Raw genomic sequence first — 11,530 nt, forward strand, 5'->3', positions numbered from 1 at the left:
GAGATAGGTCTAGATTTTGGGATAGAGAGAAAAAGAGTGAGATATAGAGGTAAAGAGGGGATAGATGAAAATTTCTATGGAGAGATGATTCTAGAGCTCAAGGAAGATAAGGAGAGCTACAAAATGCTGATAGGAGCCTGCTGATTACTGAAATTTGACTAAGTCTGAAAAATTTATAAGATCTTCTAAAATCTAGAATTTGCATTATAACTCCTATAGATTTGAAATTAAGTTCTCAAACATCTTGCCAATATAGATATGAAGAGAGATGAGTCTAGAGATCAAAATAAAGAGATTGAGATAAAGAGAGCTAGAAAATATTGAACTACTGATTAATGAAATTTGACTATCTAAAAATTTATAAGATCTTCTAAAATCTAGAATTTGCATTATGACTCCTAGAGATCTGAAACCACTCTCAAACATCTTGCCAATATATACATAAAATATAACTTATAGTATAATGACTTATACTTAAATGTTATATTTCATGTATATATAGCTTATTTTTAATAAATTAAAAAAAAAATGGAAAATGGTATATTATTTTATTTTTTGAAATGGGATTTCATTTTCTTTTCAAAATGAGATCCCATTTCTTAGATTTAGACTCGGGATCTTGACGTGAAACGGGATCCCGTTTTAAAGTTTGGCTCAGGACCCCGAACCATAATGGGATCCCATTTTGTTTCTTATGTGCTTGCCGCGATTTGCAATTTTTTTCCAATTTTAAAACTTCCACACTAAGTGGACTCAACTTCTTGCACTTACTCTATGCTGTTGTTGATGAAATTATTCACTTTGGATGGGTTTTACAAAATATTTCATACCCAGATTTTCCCAATGTTAAACCACCTCAGGTATAGCGTTCAAATTCTTACTTGGTTTTCTCTTCACTTTCTCAATAGATAAGTCTTATAATTCGCTTCCCCTCCATCAAGGGTTAATTCTTATATTTATAACTTTCATTTTTCTGTAACCCCTCCCAGTGGGTCCCCATTAAGTCCTTCTGCCACCCAACCAAACTAAAATCTTATGATTGATGTTGCTGGGCCCCCCATGGTGAAACCCAACCCCATTGCTGGCTCCTCTTCTAAACCTAAAATTATCCATAACCACTTAAATCCTTTAAGAGAATCCAAACATAAGACCTCTCCTAATTCATCCCCCAAGGATGTGAAGGTGCTAGAGCTAGATAAATAGGAGGTGTATGAGGACTCTAAGTCCTCTCATGATTCAAAATCAGATTGATCCCCTATAGTGTCTAAGGAGGTTGGCCACATTCGCCATAGTTAGGAGATTCCTGACACCAAGACTGACCCTCTTAATTTAGAATTCAAAGGTTTTAAATTTGGAGGAAAATGTTGAGTGATATGACCTGGTAATTAAATGAATTTAATCATATTTTAACGTGGCTATTAGGAAGATCAATAGACTAGAGGTTGTGGTTGAGGCGAGTGGTAGGGTGGATAACTGGGTTATGGAGGAGAAAGATGAACAAGTCTATGAAGCTTCAAGAAATATGGTTGGTAATTTGGGATAATTTTGAAGGAATGTTGAAATACCTTAGTGAGAAGGTGGATCAAAGAAATAAGAAGAAGCTTGTTATGGAGTTGAAGGAAAGCTAGGAGATCCTTAAGAGAAAAGTTGAGGATATGTCAAAGAGAAGCCAAGAGATGGTCTTGAAGAATTTGACTTCCCTACAGGCTATTTAGAAGGAAATAGGTCTTGAAGAATTTGACTTCCCTACAGGCTATTTAGAAGGAAATAGGTCTTGAAGAATTTGACTTCCCTACAGGCTATTTAGAAGGAAATAAATCAAAGGAAAGCTAAGCATAAGAGGCATGCTCTGTGTCCCTCTGCTTTGGTAGAGCCCACTACCTCCATGGTTAATGATACTTTGGATTTTGGTACTCCGAACTCTGCTAAGGAATCTAACAAAAATATCTCTTTCTCTAATAAAGTTTTAGGACTGTGTAAAGATTGGCAAGAGAGAAATGCCTTTGCTTAGTAGACCATCTCTTCATGTCTTTGGTGGTTGGCTAGTTTTATAGTGGTTTTTGTTTTATGATTTTGTTCCTAGTCTTGGTCTAGTACTTGGTGGTTCCTTGCTACTTTTTGTTATTTTGTCTTTAGCTAGGTGTGCAATTCTCATGTGCCTTAGGTGTTGGTTTTCAAGGAATACGTGATGGTACATGCCTCATCCGCTTTTGAATTAATCAAAATAAATATTTAGTGATTCTTCTTCTTCTTCTTCTTTTATTTTTGAATAGAATTTTATTACTTGACTTCTAGATCCTCTCATATCTAAATTTGGGTTATGGTAAGGACATATGTCTCTTTGATTGAATAGGTAAATTATTTTTTGTAAAATCTTAATAATTTCTAGTAGCATTAAGTTTCATATGAACATGATTAAATTACAATTTCAAGATAGAGGTTCATTTAGTCTCCATAATGATTTTTTTTTTAATTTGTGTATCTTTATGACCTCTTTTTTTTTTAGAATATTTTTTTTATGCAACACATGTTTTTCATTTAGCATATATGAGTGATACTTTAATTCTAAAATTTGTTAATAACTACAAGCATCTTATATATTTTCTCCGTTGAACATATCACATTAGATTCCATAGTAGACACAATAGAAGTAAAGGCTTTGTTTACATATGATTTTAAGACCATTTAATTAGGGAACAAAAAATAAAGGTGATCTCACAACTAAAATTTGAATCTCTTCTAGACAATTTAGCCAATGAAGAAAGAGCTTTATCCTTCTTCATAATAGTCAAAGGGGAGAAAAGATCTCCACCCAACTTTAATGGGTCATAAGGTAATAAGATCTCTCACCATACTCCCAAGCTAAGAGAAGCATTAGGACTTTCATATAAAGAAAACCTTTTATGATCAATTGTAATATAATTTTGATAAAGTTTATATAAATTCAATTATATGTCTTATGTCAAATTTATAATTATATAAATTACAATCGACATAACCATTACACCTCATTTAGACATAAGCATTAATTTTAGAATCATTATTCGCTTTCTAAAAGCTGTGAACCCTTATACTAGATGAATGTTCAAATATGTAGTTAAAAGATGTTTGAATAAAAGTAGTTTTGCTTTGGTTTTGATTTTGAGATCTTCAACAGCATTACACAAAGTTGACAAATTGCATCCCATGTTATTTTTGAACAATTTATTTTACAGTGACAAATTGCAGGGTTGTCATAGAACGAAAGATGCGAGAGAAGCATATGGATTGGAAGATATTAAATTCCTTATTAGGAGAAAACATTTATGGGATAACTAGGGGGGGACTAGGAGAAATGAACCCATCGAGCTTTGCTGGGAACACCGCCATTAACAACGAACAGCATGTAATATCCGGGAGGGGCAGCCACAGCCGATGGGGGAGCTTGTACAGTCGAAGAATAAACATTGGTGGACTTAGGAACGAGGACCGGACTAGAAGCGGAAAGCGAGAGCATCCTCTGGCTCATGGATGTGGTGTGAGTCGTGAAGGGTGGAGCGTACACACTAAACACTACATTGCTGTTACTCGTCACACCGGATGAAATTGAGAACGTCACTCTGAAGGTGGCGCCGTAGGCAATATTGGATCTCGGAGACATGGCAGTTATCCTAGGGCGAAGGGGGGCATACGTTTTATCCAAGTAATAGGGGCTGTACGCTTCCAAACGGAGCTCCGTTGGGAATTGCGTTCCCGTGAGAATGTAATTGAAGTGTGGGTTGGAGCCGCCCACCATAACTCTCCCATCGGGCAATACGTTGGCAGTGGAGTGGTACATTCTTGCGATACCGGTGGCTGCCAGAACGTAGAAACGCTGTTGCCCGGCGGGTAGACTGTGTCTGTAGAGGTAGGGCGTGAAGACGGGTGTGTTGGCCATGTCCCAGCTGGCCACACCTTTGGCCGCTCCGTTTATGATCAGAATTTCGCCGTTGGGGAGAATGAGCATGTCAGACATGGTTCTTGGGCCGGGCATGTCTTCCATGCTCCACGAAGGATTGGCGTCCGTGATGACCATTCTTCCGCAGCTGCGTAGGGCGGGAATGAAATTACCGGCTTTGGCGGCGGCGAAACCATTGTCTGGGCAACCACCGCAGATGAGGATTTCCACCTTGGTAAAGCCATTGGATGCAGAGAGAGGAAGCATGACGGAAGAGCCCGTGGAAGGATAGTTCCGTGGGCCGTCGCCCGGCATTCTGGGGAATGTTTTCAACACCACGTTGTTTTTGTAGTCGAGGAGAATGGAGTCCCTGTTGGCGAAGATAAAGAGGTTCCCATCGGAGGAGAGATGGAGGAAGGGATACAGGTTGTTCTCTACTTGGGTACTGGTTCGGGTTTGGATGAGGAACGGCAGGTTGTACGTTCCCTCACCGGGCCTCCTGGGAACGAACTCGTAGTTAAACACACCCGTGCCTCCCACCACGATGATGAGGTTGTCCGGAAGGATCTGGTTGGATGCGTACCAGCGGTTGGCAAGAAGCTTAACAGGCTGAGAATTATCCCAGTCACAGGAGGCGTCGGAGCAAGGAACAAAGTAACGCATATCTGTGCCTCCGTCGCGCCACCCGCCCGTTTGAACGAGGGTCCCGTTGGCTGCGAACGCTCCAGACGAGCACCAGGTATCGGTGAATAGCATGAGCGGCCTGATGGTGTTGGTGGCTATGTTGTATTCGATGGAGTGAGCCCAGCAGTCGTGGGTCAGGGCCTGGTCCTGCGGGTTGTCACGGCACCGCCCATTATCCAGCAGGAGCTGTGAAGGGCCAAAGTTGGTTCGGTCGAACATAACAACCGTGTTTTTGTATGTGGTGGTCATGTGCATGGCCGAGACGCCACCCTTCTTTACCAAGAGTTGCCATCTTCCCTTATTCACCGCCACTTGCCCTGCTGCGTACCACGACCACATGTTTAACATTGCCACCATCATAAAACACGAATACTGGATTACAGATGACATTTTCATTGTGGCTCTCTCTTACACTAACGCTCTTTGTTCAAGTGTGAGAATGATGATGAAAGACTCGTGATCTGATGGGCTTTTGTAGGCTTCTGCACTTAGCAAGTCATGAAATAGGATAGGAGAATGCATCGCTTGGCTTATCCAAAAATACATTATACTGGTAATCACGGAACGTTGCGGAATTAGCCCGCGCGATGTCGATTCCTTGTTTGCGTTTATTCCTTATCGTACAAAGAGTATTGGAGATAAGAATTTACAGGCCTGAGTTGGTACCATCTTTACAGCCTACTACAACATGCATTTACGCAGTCAACCTTCAACCCTCTTTGTCCGTGGTTTAGATTTGTTTTGTTTATCGTCTACGCTTATGTGACGTGATAAAGGAAAACGTGATGAATGATAAGTTTAATATCATGCTATTTGAAATCAGAAAATTTCAATCTACAAGAAAGAAAAACTAGACAGATTATGCCGAATGGTAAGGAAAGGACTTTGCAGAAAAAATGTGAGTTTGCATGGACATAAAAGAAACGGGAACGGAAGCGACTAAAGGCAAGAGGCATGAGGCATAATTTATATATATATTTAGCACGATAGAAATCTAATATGCATATAGGATAGGAAGTACATCTATTGCAGAAGTAATGTTAGTTTACACAACCAGTATAAAAGAAAACGGCAACGGAAATGACCAGAGGCGAGAGGCATTAATTTGTATATATTTAGCACGGAACAAATAGTATATGTGTATAGGATATGAACGTTCATCTATATGCTTCATTATGTGTGCAAGAAACTTGCAGTGTTGAGGATACTATATTTAATAATATTGTACATAAGTTTATGTAATTATAATATAATTAGTATTATATTTATATTTTATTAAATATAATTATTATTAAAATATTATAAATATTATTTTATTAATATATATTTGATTTTATTTGAGAAAGAATTATTGAGGTTTAACCTCTTTATTTTGTATGGAGTCATTTTTTTATAAGTAAAGTATTTTGAAGTTATATTCAATTGCTATTGATTGGTCAAATGTCATATTAATTTTTATTATTTTTAAAGATTGTCTGTTACTTCTTTTAAGTCCATATATCTAAGGTTGTATTGTTCAATTTCATCCTTTATATCTTGCATCTACAACACTTTCATTTGTCTAGGAAAGTTTCCATCATTAATATGCTTCAAATCTAATGTTTTTTACACTATTAAATATTATAGACGATTTTCAATATAATGAGGCATCATTTATGCTACAATCTTTTGATCTTGTTACATGTGCATTACAAAGGGATTGTTAGTAATGCTTTTGAATCTGGTTTCACCATTTTTTACAAGTATCCATGTCACCTTGTGCTAAACCTATTCTCCTTCCATGTGTCAAAACATTATTTGTACCGTAAAATGACGATAAGAATACTAAGTTACCTTCTACATGCTCAAAAGGTTGTCAATTTTGAGGGTTCTTATGATACACCAATCATCCAATGTTATTCTTGTCTAATGGTCAATGCATATTTAAAATATTCCATTAGATCTTCAATTTTTCCTATTCAACCATTGAATAGTAGAGTGCCTATTATAAGCATATTCTCAGCTCCTTTCATTTCATTGTAGGTAAAAATATAAAGGAAAATATAATTTTTTTTTTTTTGTTTGTTTATCAAGCTTTCACAAAACACAAAGAGAAAGGATGAAGAAATATATTTTCATAATAAAGATGATAATTATATAAAAATTTATGAGAAATAAAAAAAGACACAATGTTAGTCAAACCATTCCTCATATTTCTTAAAAAATAAACATAAAATTTGATTCTTTCCTTACAAATAAAATATGAAATAAACAAAGAAAATATTTTAAATTAGTAATAAGAATGAAATAAAATCTCAAATAAAATTATTGATTTTTTTTTGTTTTTTTATAAAGATATTCTCATATGTTCACAAAAAAACTTAAAATCTTAAATTATTCCCTATATAATAAAACGTGTATATTTGAAAAAAGTAATAAACCCTTACATATTTATCACATAACAATCATTAATAAAAATTGAACTCCACATAACTTCTAAATTCCCTTGCATCAGACCTTACAAAGAAAATTAAAATTATATATAAGAGATTAAGATAAACATATTTTTTGAAATAACTAAGCATACTTTTATAGCTCATTAAAGTATGTTAAAAACTTTAATCGGTTTGACTTCATAATTAAATATCAATTCTTTCTATTATTTTGATAAGCATTTGACAACATTATGTCAAACAAATCATGTGTATGAGATATAGGTGTTGATTCTGAAAAAATGTTGTATATACTTGATGTAGGCGAACATAAGGTCAAGAAATTAGTCATATGGTTTATGAACCTATATATACTACCTTCCTAAAATAAGAATATCTATATCTTAATTTGTGTTTGTCATTGAGATGCGCTATTACAAAATAATCCGATATGAGAATTAAGCATATTAACAATCAATGGTGAGTATAAAGATATGAATATCCATGCTTAACCAAAATAAATTTGATCATTTAAAGAATGCTCATAAATATAATTTGTGATGAGCTTCTCTTTTACTAGTTTATAAGCATTGTTATTCAATGTCTTATCCTTGTGACTTATAATGCTTTTCATTTGATTCTTCTCTTTAGTATTTTATTTTTTAAAATTTTCTTAAATATTTTTTATGAATTTGTTTTACCACTATCTTATTTTCACTAACAATTATACCCAACACATGAAAAATTAAATTGATCTCTAATCAATGTTATTAACTAATCACTATATATCAATAAACATAGATATCCATAGATATAAATTGTTGTCCTCTTTTTTGATATCCACTTTGTTATAATTTTCTTTAAACATAGATATTTTTACTATAATTTGTATTGTATTCTAGTCAAAATAATGTTTTTATAAAATGATTTTTTTAATGCCAATTAATGGACTAGAAACTGTAAAACATAAAATTCTATGTCACATTTCCTTTCTTTGGATTTATCATGTAGAGAAGAATGCTTTACAACTCTCTTATCAATTTTTGACATATTACTTTTAGATAGAGTACTTAAGATGATGGTTGGATTTATAATTATTATGAATATTTCTACTATAAAGAGAGTGTTAGAACTACATCTATGAAGAGGTTGCGTAATTAAAATATAATCACAAAAAAATCAATTCTTTCAATAAAATTAAATTTTTAAAGTGTTTTGGTATACTATAGGATTTAGAATTACATATAGTTGACCAAACCTTAATTACTCATTGGGATTGTCCTTAACATATTTCCATTTGGAATCTAGTGAAAGCTTATGTAACCATGAACATAGTAATTTTGAATGATGCCAAATAAGCTACAAAATCCATTTTATTTTGAAATGTGTTTTCCATAGGTTCCATTTAATTTCTTAGTTTTCCTTACTTTTTTAGAATTAAGAGATAAATAATTAATCAACAAAATTATTTCTAGACAAGTACTAAAAATAGCTCTTGAATTTTACATTTTTATTCTACAATTTATATTTATGAGTGCTGCATAAATTATTGAACCAAATGTTTCCATTTTTTAAATTTTTCCTTCAATATTGAAGTGTACACAAGAATTACTAATCACTTCATTTGTGTGTTCAAATAACTATTCTCATATGATACAAATCTTTGTATCTTATTTTCGTGATGTACAATACCTTTTATATCATTCACTTATTTTGAATGTCCACTTTCAAAATTGCACCAAATAAATTTTAATATATTTGTATTGTCTTTATAAGATTCGTACAAAAATCATCCTCGAGCATTAAAAATCAAATTTATCTTTATTACATGCTATGAGATAATCAATATAATTTTTCATCCTCTTCATAATTGATGGGATGGGATACACCTTGTTGCACCCCTTGTTATTTATGATGTCTTAAAAATTATACATAAAAATAAAAAAAGTCATCCTCTTCATGATGGAAGAGATACACCTTGTTGCTCTCTGGTTACTTACGATGTCTTAAATATTACACTATTGAGGATATATCAAGATGTTTATGCCATCATTTTTATCCTGATTGTAAAGAATTTCCCCATAAAAATGATGAATTTTTGAAGGTAAGTTAGTTTCCATTTTGTGATATATAATTTGAGATAAAAATTTATAACATAAGTTTTTGACAGCAATATGCATTGTATTTGGATTGGAGAGATGCTTGCAAATAAGACATTGTGATTGTATTTGGTATCCTAGTTAATGAACTAGAAATTCTAACAAATGAATTCTACAGTGCATTGGCCCCTCTAGATTTAATCAAGTGAGAAGAATGCTCTGAAACTGTCTTTACCTTAGTTAATGGTTAGCATATTCATAGGAAATATTTTGAAATATATCTTTGAAGAGGTTAGATAACTAAAGTATGATTAAGAGGTTAGATAACTAAAGTATGATTATGATTTGATAAACACACAAACGCTACCATTATTGTAATTTTTTTGTTTCGACTATCCTTCATCTTAGCTCTAAATGAAAAGGGCAATCCGAACCCGATAAAGGAACGTGGTTTTGTCTTACTGAATTTTAGAGAATAAAGCATTGGACAATCAAGAAAAAAACACTATTTTACTTTTTCCCTACAATTTAGCTGTAATGGTCCGTCGTCACCTTGACGTCATTGCGTAGCACTCTTATTTCGACGAAACACTTCATTCAAAAGCCGACTATTGGAAAGGTATTTTAATAGATCTGCGTCATCCACGATAAAGAGATAACTCTTTAGGGTTATTTGAAAAGCATGCCAACCCAAACTCCACCACATGGGAGTAGTGAAGGCTACAAGGCATTGGTTTAAGTATGGTCAACAAATGCATTCAAACAATATTTACAAATTCAATAAAAACAAGTGTTACTAGCGATGAGTAGTTTTTTTCTTTTCTAGTAATGATAATAAAAAATATTTATTATAATTTTTAATTATTATAATTTTTAATTATTATAATTTTTAATTATTATTCACTATCAAAAATGTTAAAGGGGATTTTATTTGGGGTGGTTTAGTAAATTTTTTTGATGGCACAAACAATGATACTGAATAGGTGACTTTTTTTGACAGACTTAGGTTACGCAAGAGTAAGAACCTACGATAATATTGACATTGAGGGGGATTCTTTAAATGTGGTGAGAATAGTGATGAGAAAATTTGCACTAAGTTGGAAATCGCAAATGTAGGAATTTGTAATTTATTAAGAGAGGCTAGAGAATATTTGATCACACATATTTATCATTAAGCAAATAGAGAAGCAAATTTTCTCTCAAACCATGGAATCAACCAAAGAATACCAAAGGGATGACAAGTAACCAATATTGGGATAAGGAAAGAGGATGCCTCCATTGCATAGTTTTGAATTTGGGCAACGTCCTATTTGACAAGGAGGCGACACAATCAAGCAAGGTCAATTTGAATCCACTGCTATTCATGCTTTCATAGGACTAACAAGTTAAATAGATGCTAGGGATTGACTTTGAGTGTGGATTGTGGAACTATGCGTATAATGGCAAGCTTGAAGAGGAAACGAGATCTAATCTTGCTCCCAGACTGCAAGTGTAGCTGCAAGCAAAAGTTGGTCAATGATCACTTAAATGAGGTTTTTTCTTTCATGAGAGACATTGAAGAAGATGTTATCAAAGCCATTATTAGGGAGAAGAATCTATTGAGGGTGCACATTCACATGCTAAGATCTTGGAGAAGTATGTCTACAACATAGTTCACATGATAGGGAACCAAAAATACACATAGAATGCCATCAAACGATTGGTGCATATGCAATTAAAAACCATGGCTCTAGGTGTGGTGAAAGACATTTTATTGGAACCTAAATTAGGGCTTATTGGTGATGCCATCTATGCCAAAGCTTGAAAGGAGAGTGAACAACTAAAGGAGATTGTTGAAGTCGAGGCAATTGAAGATAGCAGAATGGATACATATGCCTATCTTGTACGCTTCAATGATGAAGCTTTATCCTTGAAATAGATCGAATGGCTTTACTTATCATTGAAGCTATTTGAGTTTTGATGCATATTGTCTATTAATAAATATGTTACCTTCTTTTTTAAAGTAATAGAAGGGAGCTACCACTATGGTAGCAATTTATCGAAAAATATAAATTTTGAATTATTGTTATTTTAAAATTAGATTATTTTAATTGCATTGTTGTAATATTAACTATAACTTTCAATTCAATAAAATAATATTAATAATTATAATATAATATAAACATTAGAGTGAAAATATACATTTTTCTTATGAATAAATTTCTAATTTAATTATAAAATCTATATAATAATAATATTAATAATAATAAAATTAATCCAAAGCTTAATTATTAATTATTAATTATTAATTGTACAACCTAAGTTGGCCTAGTGGTGGAGAACTTGTGCTCTTGAAAGAGAGGTCACAAGTTCAAATCCCACAAGGGGGTAGGGTATGTACACCTTATTGGCTTCGGCCTATTATATTCTCGCCTCCACTC

At 33.4% G+C, this 11,530-nt stretch overlaps 1 protein-coding gene across 1 annotated transcript; it reads right to left on the reverse strand.

Moving 5' to 3' along the window:
* Nucleotides 1–3,325: 3,325 nt before the first annotated feature.
* Nucleotides 3,326–4,996, reverse strand: LOC131074765 (aldehyde oxidase GLOX). The gene has a single exon (XM_058011441.2). It carries the CDS (start codon nucleotides 4,994–4,996, stop codon nucleotides 3,326–3,328), a length of 1,671 nt encoding a protein of 556 aa, XP_057867424.2.
* Nucleotides 4,997–11,530: the final 6,534 nt, after the last annotated feature.

This window comes from Cryptomeria japonica, chromosome 7 (genome assembly GCF_030272615.1).
Source record: "Cryptomeria japonica chromosome 7, Sugi_1.0, whole genome shotgun sequence".
Taxonomy (NCBI): Eukaryota; Viridiplantae; Streptophyta; class Pinopsida; order Cupressales; family Cupressaceae; genus Cryptomeria; species Cryptomeria japonica.